Source organism: Hibiscus syriacus, unplaced genomic scaffold, assembly GCF_006381635.1.
Source record: "Hibiscus syriacus cultivar Baekdansim isolate YM2019G1 unplaced genomic scaffold, ASM638163v2 tig00110761_pilon, whole genome shotgun sequence".
In the NCBI taxonomy this organism is placed as follows: Eukaryota; Viridiplantae; Streptophyta; class Magnoliopsida; order Malvales; family Malvaceae; genus Hibiscus; species Hibiscus syriacus.
The window spans coordinates 69,415-90,846 of NW_024062849.1; the positions used below are offsets into that span (position 1 = coordinate 69,415).

General features: G+C 33.3%; 1 protein-coding gene across 1 annotated transcript; it reads left to right on the forward strand.

Annotated features, from left to right (window-relative positions):
- The first annotated feature begins 526 nt into the window (after positions 1 to 526).
- Positions 527 to 20,161, forward strand: LOC120139557 (exocyst complex component SEC6). The gene is made up of 25 exons (XM_039154732.1): positions 527 to 741; positions 863 to 901; positions 1,185 to 1,273; positions 1,369 to 1,459; positions 1,689 to 1,778; positions 1,905 to 1,984; positions 3,551 to 3,643; positions 5,434 to 5,460; positions 5,675 to 5,782; positions 5,873 to 6,011; positions 6,109 to 6,153; positions 9,736 to 9,791; positions 13,275 to 13,383; positions 13,958 to 14,098; positions 14,197 to 14,376; positions 14,817 to 14,900; positions 14,986 to 15,072; positions 15,569 to 15,613; positions 16,199 to 16,277; positions 17,679 to 17,748; positions 18,895 to 18,982; positions 19,097 to 19,189; positions 19,308 to 19,424; positions 19,543 to 19,605; positions 19,858 to 20,161. Exons 1-25 carry the CDS (start codon positions 613 to 615, stop codon positions 19,993 to 19,995), a joined length of 2,280 nt encoding a protein of 759 aa, XP_039010663.1. The 5' UTR covers positions 527 to 612; the 3' UTR covers positions 19,996 to 20,161.
- The last annotated feature ends 1,271 nt before the right edge of the window (positions 20,162 to 21,432 follow it).

Sequence of the window (21,432 nt, forward strand, 5' to 3'; positions counted from 1 at the left end):
TGTAGTTAAATTTGACATTTATTTTCTGAAAAACATTTATTTTTAATAAAAAATTAATTAAAGTATTAAAATTGTAACATATTTTGGAGTGGTAGTTCATAAATATTAACATAGAATTATAGTTTTTTATATGTCACGCTAGTAAATAATTTAAAATTATAAAAATATCATGGAAGATTTCATATCAATGATATTAAAATTTTAATTAAAATTTTTATATAAAAAATTATTCGATTCTTTTCAAAAGACTAAGGGACAAATTTGACTCTTTCAGAAAGGATGTAATCAAATTTAATTAAAATGGTCTGAAATAAAAATGATATAGATATGGAGGACTAAATATAATCATTATCCCAAATTTAAAACCATATGATTATTCAAAATTAGACCCGAATGAGATCGGGTCTGGGTCTGGGCCTAAGAGAGGATATGGAAGCTAACGAAGAGTAAAATCCATATTTTCTGCGGGAGATCTATCTATATTATGGTAAAATAATAATGATAAAAAAACTGAAATTCGCATTACACGGAAACACAGTTTTCCGTATTCTAGATTCGCATAATTTCCTCAAATTGTTGTTTGGAGAAGAAACTTTCTCAAATCCGGTAAAGATGATGGTCGAGGATCTGGGCGTGGAAGCCAAGGAAGCGGCGGTTCGTGAGGTGGCTAAAATACTCCCTCTTCCTGAGCTTTTACAATCTATTTCTACCATCAAAGCTGATTATATCACTCGTCAACAGGTAACCCACTCGTTTTTTTATTTTGGAATTTTTCAATAATTGAGGCTTTCAATTGCTTTGAAATCGAATTTGGCAACTTTTTCTTTATTTTTTCCTCTTATTTTTCTCTCTTAATTGTCAGGCAAATGACGCACAACTTAGTACAATGGTTGCAGAGCAGGTATCTAACTTAATGATTTTTATGTTTTTCTATACTGATCATATGTTTCGTTTGCTTATTATTGCCTTAACTACTTGATTTTCGCTGAGCAAAGACTAGTATGCGACCCTATATAATATTTCCTCAAATTGTTGTTTTTGATATATTATTTGCAAGCCAAAAAAAACATGTAGCAAGAGCAAGAGCAAGATCAAAGATTACTTGATTAAATATATGGAGCTAAGGAATCCCCTAGATTTTACTTTTTAATGATTTTTGCATGGAAAAATACAATGCTCTGCAGGTTGAGCAGGCCCAAGCTGGCCTGAGATCGCTTACATCATCTCAGAAAACAATAACCCATCTGCGTGGAAACTTCATTTCTATCGAAAAGTATGTTTGTTAGTATTACATTTTTAGATGCTATAGATGATTATTCTAGTGATTTCTCTTGAAAAATTTAAAGTTATGGATTACCTTGTCTATAGGTTATGCCAAGAGTGCCAAAACTTAATTGAAAACCATGATCAGATAAAGCTTCTCAGCAATGTCAGGAACAACTTAAATACAACACTCAAGGTGAGGTTTCCAGTTTCCTATAAATCGAAAACCATGATCAATATTGTTTCTCTTGGAAAAAGGGGTGGTTATATTGTTGGATGGGAAAGGCTTTAGTTTGTTTTATGTGAAAACTTACTTTTGTCAAATACAAACATGTGGATGTGGTTACGTGGGTTTTGTGTTTTTCAATGTATTCACCCTGTTTCTTATGCCTTGACAGTATTTTTAACATCTTGATCTATTGTAGGATGTTGAGGGTATGATGTCCATTTCAGTTGAAGCTTCCGAGGCCCGAAATTCTTTGAGTGATGATAAGGAACTTGTCAATACATATGAGGTATAACCTTTTCTTCTATAATTATAGTAAGTCGGGGGGGGGGGGTGCCAATTAATTTTAATGTTGAGAAATTGTGTATCAATGCTCTGATTTTTTCCTATTCATCCTCTATTTCTCACTTCTCAGAGATTAACTGCACTTGATGGGAAACGGCGGTTTGCTTTAGCAGCTGTGGCATCTCATAAAGAAGAGGTTGGCAGGTTAAGGTGTGCATCTTCTTCAATTTTTGTGTGTAAAATATATGCTAATTATAGTGATGCCAACATGATTGTTGGAAAATTGATGTGGAAATATTTGCCTATATAGTGGACATTAATTTCTTTTTAGATGGTTGCTGAATATAGTTGGACAAAATTGTAAACTATGTCAAGAAAAACCAAACATATCTCTGCAATCAGTGGCAATAAGACATATGGGGTGAATTCTCAATTTTTGAAAAACTAAAATATGTGGAATAGTGCCCCCCAAAAAAAATAAAAAACTTATATTAAAGACGTTGAAATTAAATAAAAATTTGAATGGAGGACATCAAATTAGTAAAACTAGAAAAATATTTATCTGGCATTGCTTGTGTTCTCCTTTTTCTTTAAAAAAAGATTATAAATTGTTTGCTTATTATTTTTGGTTGAATGCTGTGTATTTCATATTCATTTTGGAAAATACAAAAAAATGTCATTTATAACATTGTAACATTTTCATTTATTTTTGTAAAATACATGACTTTTCAATTTAATTTACTAAGATTCTTTAAACTGATATATTTTAGGATTCTTTTCTGAATAATTATCTTATTATTAATTGTATTTTTTTATCAGATTTATTAAATTTAATTAATTAAATAATTATTTTCATTAAAATTTTAAATCAAGTCTATCAAATTGATTGAATAATTATAAAATGAAAAAAATGTACATAATATTTAGAAAGAAAAAGGCAGCTATAGTTTTCATCTATTTTTCTTAACAATTGAGGTTTTAGGGAAAAGAAAAATCTTAAATAGGTTATATATTTATATTATGGATATAGCTGTACACTGTACAGTATCTTTGTAAGATAATAATTAGGGTATCTGGTTAAACTTTATAATGTGAAACAAGTTCAAATACAATTTGCTCTGTACACAGAGATTAATGTTTAATCATTATGAAAAATATTCTCTTGTACCTAAACAGATCTTTTTTCTTTTAAAAGTGAAAGGCAAATAAAAGACATAAGAGCAAAACCCTCTGAGACTTGTAAAATTCATGGAATATTTTGGCATGGACACGAGATTATATCTTATTATTATAGTAGCTTTTTTTAAAGTGATAAGATAATGTCGCACCAGCCAGCTTGGATATTTGGTGGTGTGCATCAGAAACATTCTTATTCTTTTTGGTTTTAGCCAAGTCAAACAAGCATTTCTCAGGTTCACTTGCAGAGTGGAGGCTGTTCAGCTCGTATTTGTTCTCAATAGGATTAAATTGTGTAACTTGATCCTGTATGATGTAAGAATGGGCTTAAACAATGTAATATGGGAAGTCTGATGTAATGATGATAATCACATATTATAACAAATGGTTGTAGTTTTAGTCTCATGTTTTTAATGTTTTCTGTTTGATGCAAGAATGGACTTAAATAATGTAACATAGGAATATAATGATTATAGTCATATATTATAATAAAAGGTTGTAGTTCGAGTCTCATGTATATGTTTTTTCTGCTTCATTTTATAGTTTTAAGATTTCTTGACTTAATTTTAGTGTAATCTTAACATGGGCCCCGTCTCCCAGAGAATATTTTGAAGATGTTGATCGAACCTGGGAGACATTTGAGAAAGCATTATGGGGTCATATTTCCAATTTCTACAAACTTTCAAAAGAAAGGTATGCTTATAGGAAACTGAAGAAGTTTGAAACCAGTTTGTTTGAATTTATTTGAATATTTTCCGTGTAATTTGTTTTTGCCGTCGCACTACATTACGATCCCCTTAATAGTCGATTCTTGTATACCTGCAATCTATGTGCACAGATTTGAAAGTATATTCAAATTTCTTTAAATAGCATTTTCATGATCCCTGTCCCTGTCAGCAGCTTATTTTCATGACAGTAGCATTTTTCTCTTTCTATTTTGGAGTTACGTAGGTTTACGATAAGATTCATTCTAATGACTACTTTAAGGTAGTTTGCCTTAATTGTTTAATGGAAATTAGGATAAGTTTCAGAGTGAGTAATGACTCATTAATGAATATGCCTGAAAAGATGTGTACTTCTCTGTTTTTGGGTTTACAAATATTCAATTGAGAGTTACTTATGCACAGGAAGGGAAAATAAAGTTGAGAACTCTAGTTATAAAGCTCGTCAGTCGACATGGTTGCTGAGATCTTCCCTCTCTTGCTTTCATTTTATTGTTGCACTCCTTGCCTACCTACCTCTCCTTTTCTGGTTATCTTCTTTTGTTTTTTACTTTGATCTTTTGTCTAATTTTTCTACCTTGTAGATTGTTTTCTAAGTATTTCATCTAACTAAAAAACCCCCTTTATTTGATTGGAAAGCTCTGATGATTATATTTGATTGAGAAACTCTGATGGTTAAGTTTGATTGAAAAACTTGATTGTCAATTTGTGCCTGTTAAGCATTCATTCTTCTAAAGAGACGTAAATTTAATATAGGGCCCTAGCACTCACAAATTACATCTTTATGGTATAACACCTTTAATAACTTCCATTTCATGTTTAGGCTTGTTATTTCACATGAAACAAATTGGTCTGCGCAAGAACAACACATGGGCTTAACATAATAACTTACTGTGTGCTTATATACAAGGTTAAGCATATAAATCAAAAGCAATTAGCAAATGATTGAGGGACCTCACTTGAATTTGACATAAAAACAGAGCTCAATTTATCTGATGACCACTATTGGTACTTTTTGTGGCACATAATAGTTAGAGATGCTAATTTTGGATTTAAGTATTAGCCATGGAATAAATCATTCCAAGGTAATTGATGGGAGTAATGAATGTCGTAATTCTTTAGACCCCTTAATTTTGTATGAGAAACAACAAATGATTGGACGATTCCAGGTGCTATGGATTGAGGCACATCATCTAGCAGCTATGCCTCAAGCAATATGAATGATGGGGAATATGGTGTTGAAAATTTCATAACAAGTTTGAAAGAAGGAACTTCTTCCCTCTAAATGTTTCTTGGCTAAGTAAGCTTCTAGCTGATGAAAGGTGTCTTGCAAATGATGCCCTTTCTTTTGAGATCAAATCTTTAGCCATCCAAAATCAACCTTGAATTTCCAAAACTGCTACTTTCAATTATTTTAGCATTTACTATTTCTTCTTACATTGCACTTTGTAATCTACTACGCTATTCTTGTGTCTAATTTGGAGTTACAGCTTTAGCAAAACTGGTGTGAGGGAAAGTAGCCTCATTACTTTGGATGGAGTTGTTTTACCTATATCACAGCATGTTTGAGGAGCAAATAATGAATTTCTTTACTTGTTTGTCATGCATCTCATTTTATCACTTTTTTTCTCCTCTGGATTCAGAGCATTTATTCTATTTTTTTCTGAGTTGCTTTTACATTTGTTAGCATATTTAACCTTAAATGGGTCGCCTATTAGTTTTTTTTATTCTCACTTTTATAATCTTTTTCCTATTTTGCAGTCCACAAACCTTGGTTCGTGCTTTGAGGTATGCTTTTAATAAGCTTCTAAATCACTTCTGTTTTGTAGCCCTTGTATTTTCAAGGTCCCAAGATGATTTTTAAAATTTATGCATTTCTTATATTGAGGTGTAGCTGGTAATGATACTTGGTTTTTTTGGGGCTAGGTTGATATGATAAAGAGCAGTTGTATTTAGTTTTTGATGTCTTCTTTCTAATGAGTTTCTTTGACTTCCCTTTTAGAGTTGTTGAAATGCAAGAAATTCTTGATCAACAACTTGCTGAGGAGGCAGCAGAGGCTGAAGGTGATGATGCAATGGCAGCTATTGCAAACCCTCGTAGAACTGGCAAGTATGTATCTGGTTCTGGTGTGATTGTTTACTGTCACATGAATGTTCAATTAATACATAGATGCTAAAGGTATCCTTTATGACAATGTAGAAAATTTACCAAGGCTTTAGCTTCTTCTAAAAGTTTAGCACTGCAAAAAGCGAAAGTTCAGGGGAAAGGCTACAAGGATAAATGCTATGATCAAATAAGGAAAACAGTTGAAGAGCGGTTCAACAAACTTTTGACGGAGGTACTTTTCATAATAATCAACCTAGTACATGAGAGCAGGAGTATATATTTAATCCTTGTTTAGTTTTATATGATGCTAATGGTATTTTCTACTTCAGCTTGTCTTTGAAGACCTAAAAGCAGCTTTGGAGGAAGTTCGAACGGTATGCTAAACTGATCTCTATATTTCTTTAGAATTTTGTCTCTGATTCTTACTCAAGTGACTTCAAAATGGCTCATTTATGGTAATTTAACATGGGTTCCTTAGCTGTTTCTTGTAGTACACTGTTCTGCATAGAAATTATTTTGAACACCTCAAATCAGCAATAAAAACTAGGCCTAGTTCTTCATTGTTTTTTTATAGGAATTGAAGGCCTCGTTAAAAACCCCCTTCTTGATTAAAGGAGCTTGTAGAGAAGCTCCTTAATCAGCGGAAGGAGTAAAAGAGTGCCTTAAGATTTCATTAAACATAAGAAATTACATAGATACAACCAGAGAGTCACCCCTAACATAGACAGGAAACCAAAAACAACCAAAAACACCCCTCCACAACAACACTAACCCAGCCTAAACCATTTTAGCTACAACAACAGTTAATATGACTAACCAGACAAAAAGCCAAAACTTGGCCCAAAATACAACACAAAACAATACAACTATAACAGAAGCCAAAAAAATCAGCTGACTCAATCCATAGAAGCCAAATTCAAACACAAAAGCCATGAGCTTCCACACGATAAGAGTACAAAAAAGCAAAACTCGAAAACACTCTATCCGCTTTGCTGCCCCTTAATGCTCGTCATGTCATCGGAGACCATCCAAACCTCCTACTCCAATATCAAAAATCATAATCGTGTCCCCTGAAACTATTCACAACATATTGTTTCTTGAATCAACACAAACTCACGCTTAAACATCCACTAATCCTCCTTAGTTCAGAAGAAATAAAATATTTGAGCCCACCCCTCGTTTGATCCAAGATAAGAACCTCATCTCGACCTACTTCCTCTGAGAACAGCTAAAATCAACAGAAAGGGATTGTGACACCTTTTAATACTTCCACTGCCATAATGTTCCAAGATCAAAAACACTTGTGAGCCTTTAGAATCATATAGGGATCTACCTTCAAGTTCATACACCTCTTCCTCGCGTTGCACCTTACTATGGTAATTCTTGCTTCGGTAGCCTCTAGTCTTCCTTTGGGGAGCCTTAAAATTCTCTTGAAATATTTGGAAATAACTATATTTATTATTAATCCCCTCCTTTGCTTTCTAGTATTGCCTGGCCTCACCCCTTGAACTTTTGAATGCGCACTTATTTGAAAGGCCCACATTAATCATATCCTCCACCACCTTTGACTCTACTCGACCATCCAACATGGGGAAATCTGTAAAATAATCCTTCAATCCCTCATAAGCACGTGCAGACTCAACTTTTCCTGTTGTCATCTTCTGCCTCTCTCTCCGCGTGTTCCAACACTACCTCGTGTTCCACCACTTCCTCGATTTGCGTTTGAACCTACCCCTGACCAGCAACATTATTCCTCAGACCCATAATGATTTCCTCCCCTATGTTCCGCTCCTCCACGTCCTCACCCGACAAGAAGCTACCTTTAGCTCTGTTCCCCATACAACATAATTGACTGTCTTCTACCTCAGAACACCTCTCGAAATTCTTCTCCTCCGATGAGTCCACGCTTCTTCCTGCCGGTGAATCAGAATCGACTACAGCCGCACCTTCTTTTTCTTCCCTCTTTCGAAACAAAGAATCACTTCTAACTGTGGGAACTTCCACTACTCTAATCCTAAAAAAGTCTCTACCTGCTTCCAAGTATACCACTTCATCAATTAATTCTTTCCTACTAGTTGCTATCAGAATAGTCATCTCCTCGCAACCCAATTCTTGAAATGCGTTTTCTCCCAGCGCTAAACATTCTCCCCATTGCCGTGCAATCCTCTTAAAGGTGTTATGATTTCAGCAGTGAAGCGGCATTCCAAACAGTTTAATCCATGTAACTCTTTCCGACGCTCTGTAAGATTCTGACCAAGGTTGAACTTCCTGGAAAACTTCATTTAAAATCGACCAATTCTGCTCCTAAGGTTCTGAATAATTCTTCATCAGCTATTTGCAATAAGAAATCTCTCCCTCCCAGGAACTTGGACTTAATTTCTCCTAGACCACCAGCTTGTAATCTGTCATCCACCTGACTCGAAGAGCATACCGTCGCCATCGTTCCTACGATGCACATCTGGAGCTTTCGAACAAGTTCCTCATCTACATCCCCCTGAATTAACCTAGTCCTCCTTCTTGCAAGTTCCTCCGGACTTTCTCCACTAACGCTTGTTCCTTGTTCTACCCTGGTTGTAGCACTGGAAGTTGAAGGATATTTCAGTTTCCAGATTTGATTCTTGGCTCCATACCGAGCTTCTTTGACTGATAAACGATATCCAAATAACCAGAAACCATTTAATCTTTGGACTGCTCTAACTGAGTCACCTCTGTTGGAAAATCTAACAAAGCCAAAGCGCTTTCCTGTTCTGTCATTTTTCCTTGCTATATAAGAACTCATCACATCACCATGCCTCCCGAATAGATATCTCAACCCACTCCAATGATATGTAGGTGGTATGTTTTGCACAAACAAAGTTACGATCTCACCTTCCTTTCCAAAATTATGAGCCATTTGTGCTTTTGGTTTGGCACTATAAGCAATGAAGAACAAGGCGCTTTTGAGATGAAAGTGCTTTTCAAACCAGCTTTTCACCACAAACGCAAAAGTTGAAAAAAGTGCTTCTCGGGTATGAAATTATTGGAACTCCCTCATTTATTCTTCATCATTCCCAACCTATTGTACTTTCCAACATATGTCTAAAATGGACATTTCAACTTCCTACATCACCTTTTAACAGCAATGTCAAGCACTTAAATTAAGAAATCACACTTTTCTACAGCATTTTTTGTAACACTTTTCAAAAGCACTTTTCAACCCATCACCAATGAAGAACTAAGCCTACGAAGTTTACTAAGAGTTGGCATGGAATTCGAAACTATGCTTCATTTAGATGAAAGGTAACTGTTAGCAGCATGATTTGTGAAGTTCTGACAAAAAAGTTTTACATTACCCATCCCTAGTGAATGTAATATAACTCATACAATTACCTAATGTATAACATTCCATCTAATGCAAAAAGTTAGATATGATATAATGATTTAAGTAGTTGCAATGGGGAATCATTACATCCTTTAGAACAATTAAATGATACTAAGCCTATGTTATAAGGGAGTTCTACAATTGTCAGCTTATCATATTTTGTTAAGAAGCTTGCATGTTTATTTATTTATTTTTCAATTTAGATTCTAGGTTTATATGATATTATTGCAATTTTTTGGGCTAATTTGCTATTTTAAACTTTAAAATCCCATTTGTTATAGTCATCAGCGTTGAGAGTCTAGAAGCTTCTTGTTATGGGCTATTATGGTATTAATCTGTTGACATTGCAAATATAAATGTTCTTAATCTGTTGACATTAGAAATATAAATGTTCTTAGTGAAACCCTCATGCTACTCCGTCTCTTGGTGCTCTTTCAACTTTGACTGTATATGTTTGTATCGTGGGATCTCAATTTTGATTGCCTTTTTTCTTCATGTAATGTTTGTTACTGCTATTTTTTTTAGTTCTGACCACTTCATTATCGATAAAATTTCCTTCACGTTTGATGCATTTGATTGTCTTTTTGATAAATAGATTGGAGAAGAGCTTGGAGACATTTATGATTATGTAGCTCCGTGCTTTCCTCCAAGGTTTGGCTTGCTACAGACCTGTTTCTTTTTTTGAGTTCATTTGGTTTACATTTCTTATGAGATTTTTCTTTGATGTCCTTTGCTTTTTACAATTGCATTATGCCCTTGATAGGATGATTTGATCTTGATACCTTGACTTTGCTTTACTGTCTTCCCCTTATCATGAAATGTAAATGGTTTTCGTAGATTTGATAATAAAATGGCCTGCTTTTTATGTTTGAAAACTTGACCCTTAGACTGAGGCCTGGTAAATCCACAGGTATTTAACATTGAAAATTTAGGATTATCTAAGTTCTAATCCTCAATAATTGGTCAGTAACAAAGAAACTATTCATTCAAGGAAATGCACAATGGAGGCTTGAAGTTCCATCTTCCTAGGCCTGGTTATTATTATAAGTTATGGTGTCATTGTTTTCTCTTTTCTTATACAAGCTGGCAACTCTTGGACAAGATAAACAGGAAATTGGTGAAATTCTCAATATAGCCACGGCCCACAGGCTAGACATAGTTTTAATCTTGTGACTATCTGTTATACAAATTATTTCGATTAAATCTTAACTCATATTTTTGAAAGAAGCATACTAAGCAGATTAGTTTTACATACAAAGGGATGGTAAATTGTAGTAATCAAATGGATTTACCATTAAAGGGACAACTAGCTTTAGATTACATTCCGACCCTGTTGAATTTGTGTCAAAGCATGGAAAGAATTAAATCAGTTGGTTTCCCACCAGAAATATTTGATTAAGGTATAAGCATGTTGAAGTTTGATTTTGAATATTCTATTTGTTGACTTTTGTAACTTGATATTGACCTAGGTATTTGTTCTATCTTCTTGTTCTGTATTTTAGCTAATGGGATTCTTGCCGCTTGGAAAGGTGTTATTTTACTATTTTGAATTAGGGTTGTTTTGAGTCTGTTTTAAAATTACACTACAAACTCCTACATGATAAGGGAAGTTCAAATTTTAAGCATATGTTTTGTGCCTCATTTGCACTTATTGCATGGCTGCTATATAGACTTCTGGTTGAAATCATTTGAGGAGCAAATTATCAAAAATGCTGAAGTGCAGTTATATGTTTACGTGCATGCGTTTATATCGGTAAGAGTGCAAGTCCACATGCATGTGTACCTTGTATTACTTAATACTCATACCCGCATGCATGCTGGTATAAATGAATTTTTCCAAGCTAATCAATTTTTACCATTAGAGACTTTTATGAACTTCCACAGCTGCTTTTGATTAATTTTAATTCCTTTTCTGCTTCAATTTGCAAACGAGAGAAATTCGGTTTGGAGGAGATTTATTTGTTCTAAATACAGTCTCGATTCCTCTAGATTATTGTTTGACAGTAATCTTCCAGCTGGTAGTTCTTGGCAGTGGAGAGCAGTGGTTAATAACTATTTCAAGCAAGATTCATTTGGTACTAATTTTCGATCCTTATGTAGCTTTCAAGTTGGCAATGGTAAGCACATTCGATTTTGGCAGGATGTTTGGGTAACAGATTATCCGCTACAGGTTATTTTTCCAAGATTGTTTTTGATAGCTATTAATAAATCAGGAAAGCTATGTGAGTTTGGAGATTTTCATCCATTGGGTTGGATTTGGGATGTTCAAGTGAGGAGAAATTTAAATGATTGGGAGTTGGAACAATGGTGTAACTTGATGAGCACTATTTCTCTTGTTTCTCTGTCTACAGAATCCAGTGATGGCTTAATTTGGAAATGCAGTGGGGATGGTATGTTTACAGTAAGTTCTTGTGTTAAGAAATGTGTTTTTGGTTCCGAAGAGGTTCAATTCTGGATGAAGGTTGTTTGGACAGGATTACTACCACCTCGAGTTGAGACCTTACTGTGGAAAATTGTGCAGAAAAAGCTTGCCGTTAAGACTGAATTGGCAAGAAGAGGAGTTCAAGGAATTGACGATGTTTTATGCCCTCTTTGTAAAAAGGTTGATGAGTCTTCCTTGCATTTATTCTTTTCCTGTTCGGTTGTGTGGGCATTATGGAATAAGTTCTTACAATTGTGGAGTGTTAGTTCTGTTCTTCATGAAGATGCTAAAACTTTTTTATTAGGCTGGGAAGAGTTGAAGCCAAATTCTCCTATATGGTCATTCATTCCTGGGGTTGTTATTTGGACCGTTTGGGAAACCAGAAATTTAATTGTTTTTGAAGGGGGGAAGTTGGATTAGATTGAATTATTCTTTTTAGCAAGAGTCAGGCTGGCATCTTGGTTCCTAGCTAAGTATAAGGATATCTCTATTCCTAAAGACTCGTTGATTTCGGACCCTTCAATAGGGGATTCCCATTCGTCCTACAAGTTCCTGAAGTCTTCTAATGTTCCCTGGTGTCCTCCTCCTATAGGCTTCATTAAACTGAATGTGGATGCTGCCACTAGTAGTGATTGGAAGAAAAGTGGGTTGGGAGGCATTTTAAGGGATCATCTTGGTGCAATATTAGGATCTTTTCAGGAGTCAGAAGGTCCGGGTCCTCCAACTTTGAAGGAACTTAAAGCTATTCAAAGGGGATTTGTTTTCGTCTCATCTATCCAAGGGAGGGAAAAATTCCGTTTGATTGTTGAGAGTGACAGCAGGGTAGCTGTGGACTGGATTATTAAGGCTGATTCTTGTCCAGCTGTGTATGCTTATATTGTTAAAGATATAGTCGTTAAACTTAGGTTTTGTGGGGGATTTGTTAGATGGGTTACAAGAACAACTAACATGGAGGCTGATGCCTTAGCAAAAGTTGGTATAGGCTGAATTTTATGTATTTTGTTCTCGAGTGATTATTTGTAAGGGTTAGGGTTTTCTCCCTATAGGCTGTAATTCCTACTTTATTCAATAAAGTTATAAGGCACTCTTTTCCATCTTCAGATGATTAAGGAGTTTACACGTTAACTCCATTAATCAAGAAGGTGGTTTTTAATGAGGCCTTCAAATCTTATCAAAAAAAAAGATAAGAACCTAGGGTTCTATCAAAAGGGAATTTGGAAAATTATCAAGAGAGTAAAATTTGATCACTTCAAAGGGATCAACCTCCAAACAGTTGCCAATAGGCTTTTTGTTAGATTTTATTGCTTGAGAAAAATAGCCATAGGGCATTACATATTTATCGGGTTTATAATCTTTGGTGTCCAAGAACTAGGGTTCTTGAACAAGGAAATAGAAAACATTTAAGAAACTTAAAATATTCTAATATAAGTTCATAAGATTAAGGAATCAATTATTTAAAATAGTAAATCCTTAAAATCAAGAATCCCATCAAATATATTCTAACTATTACAAATTTATAGTTAAAGTATGCATTTTTTTCAATAATTGGACTTCTCAATGGGATAACTCTCACTCATCTTTCTACCAGTCAAGTTTCTTTCAGTATGTGGCTTGATTTTGGTGTGTGGGACTAATATGGATGTGTCCTTTGAACTTGGAGATCTTTCAAGAATTGTTATATTCATGTCTGATTCTGTCTTCCTCTCTGGCAGATACGAAATATTCCAGCTCATGGTAAATCTGTATACAGAGAGGTTTATTCAAATGCTTAGATTGCTTAGTGACAGAGCAAATGAACTGACAAACATTGAGATATTAAAGGTACTTTCCATAATTTTTCATGGTTTTCAAATATGATATCTCAAATTACCTCCATTTTACAATTTTCTTCATCGAGGATCTTGACCCATGCTGTGTGCACATTATCATTTTTGTATAATTACTGATGATTCTAGCCCTGAACATGGTGTAAAGAACATATATGATAAAAGACAAATTGAGTCTAGAAGCATGTACATCTTAACATATAAGTGTTTATCTCCTATGGCAGGAGTTAGTTACTGGGCTAAGTTTTGTGAAACCAATTATTTTTACCACAAATATCTCCTGATTTATTCTTGGGTGTAGTTGACCATAAGACAGACAACTAACACTGGAACAGCCATGAAAGAAAATGTATCTTCAAGTATTTCATAATAGAGATGGATAAATCTTTAACCTCGAAGTCATTTCATCACTTTCCTTTTAATGTCATTTTCATTTATTTTTTATATTTTAATTTTGTTTTCTTACAACTCAACCATTTACTTAACATCGTATCAGTGTTGTATTTTTATATCTTGTTTTTTACTCGTGTATGTTTTAGTAGTTTATGAGTATTAATGCTTGTGCGTAGGTAACTGGGTGGGTAGTTGAATACCAAGAAAGTTTAATTGGGCTTGGTGTTGATGAGACTCTTGCTCAAGTCTGTTCTGAGAGTGGATCCATGGATCCTCTCATGAATGCGTATGTTGAGAGAATGCAAGCCACAACAAGGGTAACAATATACAATCCTATTTAAACCTTGGTTACTATATGGAAAAGTGAAGTATGGCATAGATCTTCTGTTAATTATTTCACTATTCATTTTTCTAGAAATGGTATTTAAACATCTTGGAGGCTGACAAGGTCCAACCACCAAAGAAGACAGAAGAGGGAAAACTATATACTCCCGCTGCAGTTGATTTATTCAGGATCCTTGGTGAGCAAGTACAAATTGTGAGGGATAATAGCACTGATGCGATGCTTTACAGGATTGCTTTGGCAATAATTCAGGCAAGTTGGTAGAATCTGACAAAGATAATGTTTTGCTTAGTGATTTGGGGACTGTTATTGGAATTGCCTGAGATATAGTAAATGTTTTGGAACATTTCTCAAGAGTTATTTTCAAATTTAAATCATATGAAATCAATATTGTTGTGTTTTTTCTTTTCCATGGTTGTATCCCTGTTCTAGTACAGCTTTGCCTATATTTCAACATTCCTAAAATGTCTCTAATCTTAATCGAGTTAGATGGGAGAATATTGTATTTCCCCCCTTAGTTTTAGCTTTTTCGAGGTTTACTGGTGAGGTTTGGCTTTGATTGAGTCATTTTCCTTTTGGTTTTCTCATCACTCAATCCATATTCATCATTGTATTTCCTTAGGTTTTCAAATTATACCTACGGAAGTCGTATCCTTTATTAAATTAGGCTATGGTTATATGATTCTATTCAGGTGATGTTTGATTTTCAAGCGGCTGAAAAGAAGAGACTTGAAGAACCTGCTTCTGATATTGGTCTAGAACCTCTATGTGCAATGGTTTGTAAATATTCTGGGTGCTTAATTTGTATCCGTCTCAGTTTTCCTCTGGATAATTGGTTGTATTCCACCATAATTTTCCCAGATTAACAACAATTTGCGCTGCTATGACCTTGCTCTGGAGTTAAGTAACAGCATCATAGAGGCTCTTACACAAAACTACGCCGACCAGGTTTCAGTTTCCTTTCTTGCAATTATTTTGATGGCAATTGCAAATTCTGGGTAGATACTTTGGTCAAAATTTATCGGCTCACCTAATTTTTGCTTTCTTAGAACGTTCGTTGTACATAGATTTGTTCATGTTTTTTCTTTCTTATTCTCTTGAAATAAAAGTTTCTTCATGCTCCCATTTTCCCTCTCGTCTCTACTTGAACGATTAACCTTGGTGGGACACCATATTTTGGACATCCTTAGTATCAATTTTGACATGCATTGTATCACAGGAGATATAACATGATTAATGCTATCATATTAGCCCATGTTCTTGTATTGTTGAGCTCTTATATGAATAAATTATAGCCCTATGTTTTTTTACCTTCTTTTCATCGTTTGAAATCCTATATCCTTGCTTATTGCTTGTGTGTAGAAACGAGCTGACATGATCTATGAATATGTTTCTACCCTTCATTGTGCTGTTTAGAAATCCAATATCCTTGCGTACTGTACAGGTAAATTTTGAAGACGCATGCAAAGGTTTCTTGGAGGTCGCAAAGGTATACTGAAATTTGGATGATTTATCCCCCCCCCCAATACACACAAATAAAACTACCCTTTTCTCATTTCCTTTAATTTGAATTTTGAAGTGAAATTCAGTATTGATTTATTTGAACTTGTTGAGGTATTTTGGGATTGATGCTTTTGTGTGCTTCATATCCATTGCCTTTCAACTAGACCCGTCCAAGGGCCGGGCAATGCTTGGAGAATGTAAATTTGAATTGGGCCCGGCCTAAATTACTGTTTATTAATTACGAATTTCTTTTTATTGAAATTTAAATTAAAAAAAAGTAAACTCTTAATACAAAATGAATAGTGAATTTGGGCTTCAGGCCAGGCCAAGAAGGGCATAGACCAAAGAAAATAAAAATTTCTGGATGTGGCTTTACCCATGGACAGGTCTATTTGCAACAAATAGCTGATCAAAGATGGAATTTCATTAATTGAAATCCTTTCCCCCCTTGTTAATCGCATCGAGGCTGAATTTTCCCTGATATTACATACTTAACAATCTCAATTGGCTTTATTCTAATACTTTTTCTATTATCCAAAAGAGTCACATACACTGTCTGTATTGTTAATAGGAAGCTGTACATCAAACTGTTAATGTAATCTTTGAGGATCCTGGAGTTCAAGAGTTGCTTGTAAAACTTTATCACACAGGTAGTGATTTTTTAACCTTGTACTTGGCTTTTTCGAAGTTGATTCTGTTGATCTTATATGTTGAATACTCTTTTGAACTATTTCACTCTTAAATGGTTCAAATTTCTTTTATTGCTTCATTTACTTGGTGCAATAAAAGAATGTATAATCATGCTTCTGCAAATGTGCATTTTCATTAGAGGAACAGTTGTGAATTTTTAATTATGTTAATTAGGCTTAGGGTGAGTGTTTGGTATGGGCATGTGTCTAACATAGGTTCCTGCAACACTATGCAATTATTTCTTTATATTTGTACCATTGGACCTCCATGCTCATATCTTTTCGATATTAATACATAAGGGTAATTTAAGGAGAATAAAGAGTTACAGCAGAATGAATTTTTAGTCCCCTCCCTGGAATTTGTTTTTGCCAATATGCATTTATGATATTTGGTTCTTTGACTTTTTTCATATGATGAGCAGAATTGATCAATTTATGTGGAAAGCAGACTTGTGTTTTCTTATAGTGGATTGAGCATTATTTTCTGATAACCTGTACTATTACATAAAGCCAACAGTTTAGGCAGTCTCTCATGCTATTTTCTCTCATGTTTCATCAATCTTTCTGGAGTCTCTGGTACTGTTATGTTATATTGTTTGTACATTGTTGTAGGTAAAGCAAACATTGAGAGTCTAGGTTGTACACTCTTAGAATATAGTATGCATAGATTATGCCCCAAATCAGGTGTCGTTCAAATAGAAGTTCAATTTTGAACTGAACTTCATTGGAATGTATTGCCAAGAGGCATATGATATTATGGTCAGTTTAGATACCTGAATTTGGAGGATGAACTGGATTGTCTTAAAATTAAATTCATTTTAGAGAATGTTTTAGAAAGCTGGATTTATATCTGGGTCAAATTCACTTGGAGTTTTGGAGGTTCGATCTAATTTCAAATCATCTTGCAAGCTGTACATTTCCCGCTTCTATCCAAGCAAATATTTTTTCCTTCTCAAATCTAGGGTTGGTTAAACCTTGGAAGGCTAATTCCTAATCCAAACAATAATTTCAACTTGAATTTTAAACAAAAAGATCTTGAACCTCTCTCTCTCTATATATTATAAATTTAAATACTAATCTGTATTCCAACTTATCCATAACACAGCCATATCACTGGTTTCCTGACATTTAAGGGTATTTTATTCTCGGTGTACATGTGCATTCAGATTGTCTGCCATTGAAATGAACCATTTTGTTGGTTAAAATAGAAGCTTATTCATGTAATAACCATTTTTTTTAAAGGATTGAAGTGAGGAAGAGATGTCTTCACGCTTCTTATTGTATTATGTTCCAAACATACCAAGGAATGAAAGTTACGTAATCAAAGCATTGATTTGGGTCTTTTACCTTGCTATTTTTCAGAGTGGTGCGAAGGGCAGGTTACTGAGTACCTGGTTGCGACATTTGGTGACTATTTTACAGATGTTAAGATGTGAGTTATATTTAATTACTCTTGTGTGACAGCAAAGTTTTATTTCCTTCTTTTATTGTCTAGAACTTCACACTCAGCTGTATGCAGCTTCAATATGCAATAACCTCCATGATTAATTTTAGGGTAAACTACGCATTTAATACCCATAAGTTTTGATCCGTTTTAGTATCTAAACTTTCAATTTTTTTAAAATCATACCTAAAGTTTAGTTCTTGTTTCATTTTTTAGTACCAAAACTTAAGTGTTGAAAAAATTGAAAGTTTAGGTTCCAAAACAAGTTTAGTACCTAAACCATACTTAAGTTTTGGAAAAAAAATAAAAGTTTAGGTTCTAAAACGGACCAAAGTTGATAGTTTAGGTACTAAGCACGTCAAGTTTTTAACGATGGAGTACTAAAATGAAATAAAAACTAAACGTTAGGTATGGTTTTGAAAAAATTGAAAGTTTAGGTACTAAAATGGACTAAAATTGATAGTTTAGGTACTAAATGCGTATTTTACCCTTAATTTTATTTACTGTATATGTCTCCTTTTTCAGAAGATGTCACATAACTATCAATTATTATGCTTAAACTTCAATATGCAATAACCTCCATGATTATTATTTTTTTACTGTATCTCTTTTCTTAGAAGAGGGCACATAACTATTTACTATATAATATATTCTATGTTATTGGACTTAGGTGTGAGTCTTGGACTTGGATATGTGCCCGACATGGGTATGGTTAGAAATTTCTGAATTTTTCCATGTATTTGAAGGATCTTTAGATGTCATATCCCATACTAAGTACTTAAGAAAAAACTAAAGAGTCAGAGCAACATAGATTATAATTTATCATTATTCCTAATATATCAAAGTGAGCTCAATATTAACTGTTGTACACACATGCTGGTCTGGTTGTTGAACCAGTTAAATCTAAATGCTCTTCTCGTCCTGAAGTTGCTTTCTGGTGTATTTATGTTTACTCTTTCTTTTATTTATTTCATGTTTTTCATTGATTTCTTTTGAGACAGTTTTGGTTATCCACTTTTTAATAAGATAGGTTTGTCCAAGACTTCATGCTCTGATGTACGTATTTTTGTCGTCAACGTGTTTATTAAAAGGTTAAAATATTGTTTCTTATTGATTTAATTCTTTGCAACTAAGGTATATTGAAGAGCGATCTTTCAGAAGATTTGTTGAAGCATGCTTGGAGGAAACAGCAATTGTCTATGTTGATCATCTTTTGTCAATGGTTTGACTGTTATCATTTAATTGATTATAAGTTTCCATCATGTTTTCATTTTCTGGGTGTTAAATGCATGCTTGCATCCTCTGTAACATCTATTCCTTTTGATCACAATTATAGAAAAACTACTACATCAAGGAGGAAACTATTGAACGGATGAGACTAGATGAGGAGGTTCTTATGGACTTCTTCAGGGAGTATATTAGTGTCCAGGTTGGTGGTTGATTTGAATTCCCTTATGATTTCTTTAACCGTTTCGTTCAGTTGTTGAATAAATTTGTATGAAATGGTTGCTAGCTCGTTGTTCATCCTGCTTTTCTCACCCCCGCAGAAAGTTGAAAGCAGAGTTCGGATACTGAGTGATCTAAGAGATCTTGCTTCGGCCGAGAGTCTGGACACATTCACGCTAATTTATTCAAATATTCTTGAGCACCAACCTGACTGCCCGGTAAAACATTAAGTCTACAATACAATGCCATCTATTCACTATTCTAGTATTTATTATAAGGTTATAATAGGATTGCATTTCTGAGTAAAAGTCTGAATTTTTTGTTTTCAAATTTCAGCCTGATGTTGTTGAGAAGCTTGTTGGAATGCGGGAAGGCATCCCACGCAAAGATGCAAAGGAGGTAAATGCCACCCTTTAATTTTTTTTTAATTAATTAATTACTTAGAATCATATTGCAATTACATGGAGCTGGCATAAGAATAAAACCACTAGGTTTAACCTATGAAAAACTGATTCAAGTGGGGACAAAAGAAAAAAAAGAAAAACGTTGCATCGGTTACATTTCTGATCTTTGTATATTAAACTCGTATTCTTCTGCTCAGTTTTCCCCGTTACGTAAAATGGTTGTTTTTGGGGCATGTGTAACAAACAGGTTGTGCAAGAATGCAAAGAAATCTTTGAGAACTCGCTTGTCGGGGGGAAACCGCCGAGGACGGGATTCGTTTTCCCGAGGGTCAAGTGTTTGACGGCCACATCTAAAGGTGGTTTTATTTGGCGTAAACTCACTTAAATACTTGCAGTTGTTAGGGGTTGGGTGCTTTCTTTTCTTTTCTTTGTTTTTGCATATTCTATGCTGCAATTATTTGTAGTAAATTTGCCTTTGGGTATATTTGTGTTAGCAGGTGAGGGTGGAAAATTCCATTCTTCTGTTATTATTATGGAATCTTTTGTGTTTCCACAAGTTAAATTTTCATAAAGCTTTTTTTTTTTTTTTTGAGATGTGTTTTTGTGGGGAATCCCTTAAAAACTTCAAGGGGGTAAAATAGGTAGTAAAGTTACAAATGAGTCGTCTAATTTGAAAAAGTCATAATCAAGTCTTATAAGATACTGTATTTTTAAATATTAGATGAAATAATGAAGTGATTTAGTATAAAAATAATCTTAAATCTTTCAGAATTCATACATTTTATAGTTTTAATTTAAATTTAAAATAATGTAGTAAATTTAATTTTTATTTCTTAAAAATTTATCAATTTAGAATTAAATCATCTTTAATGAATTAATAATATTTAATAAGATGGTGACATATTTTTTTTATAAAATATATCTTTTTAGTACAAAATGGCACAGAGTAAGGTCCGATTTTAAGTTCAAGACTTGATCAATAAATCACGAATGTCATTTTTTTTTAAAAAACATTTGAAAATTGGTTTTAGATGGATTCAAATTTGAAACTTCTATAAAAGAGTCTAAGACTTAGCTACTAAGTTAATTTATTATGTTATTTATAAATAATATTTAAATTATTTTATGATCAAAATTAATTATATTATTTTATAAAAATAATAGATTATAAAATACCTTTTTATTTTTCCACGCTGTTGAAATTGTTATAAAGATATCTTAATTGATAGATTACTTTTCGCATCAATTATAATATCAATTAAGCAAAAGGTAGAAAAGTAATAATAAAAATATTTTCTATAATTTGTATTATTTAAACATTTTTACATTATTTTGTTAATATATTTTATACAATATATTTATAAAATCATCTAGAATATCAATTAAGAAATTAAGAAAGTAGAAGAGTACAAAAAGTATAGTAGAAATAATTTTTATAACTTATTTCAAAATTAACATAAGTTTATAATTTAACGATTTATTGATAAAATTAACGACAAAATTTAAATAAAAAAGTTTTGATTTTAATAACAGCTAAAATTCTATTTTAATATAACAAATATCGATAAAAATAATTTTAGACCAATAATTTATTAAATATTTTAAAAATAATTTAAATTTCAAATAAACTTAAAAAATATATTCAAACTATATCATTTTTACACTTAAATGTCAAGTTTTACAAGATTTTTGCTTAAAAAGATCAATCTCTTCTTCACAGACCCATACAATTCCTGTAGCCATTGAATTGGTCTAATATGTTAAAAAGATCAACCCTTTTCCTTTCTCACATAAGACCGATCCATTGACAAAAAGGATCAAT

What these genes read in the sequence shown, in the direction of transcription:
- LOC120139557 (XM_039154732.1), top strand. Translation starts at nt 613, where the DNA reads ATGATGGTCGAGGATCTGGGCGTGGAAGCCAAGGAAGCGGCGGTTCGT. An exon ending in ATTATATCACTCGTCAACAG is followed by an intron (nt 742 to 862) that starts GTAACCCACTCG and finishes CTTAATTGTCAG; the next exon opens with GCAAATGACGCACAACTTAG. An exon ending in GAATGCAAGCCACAACAAGG is followed by an intron (nt 14,099 to 14,196) that starts GTAACAATATAC and finishes TCATTTTTCTAG; the next exon opens with AAATGGTATTTAAACATCTT.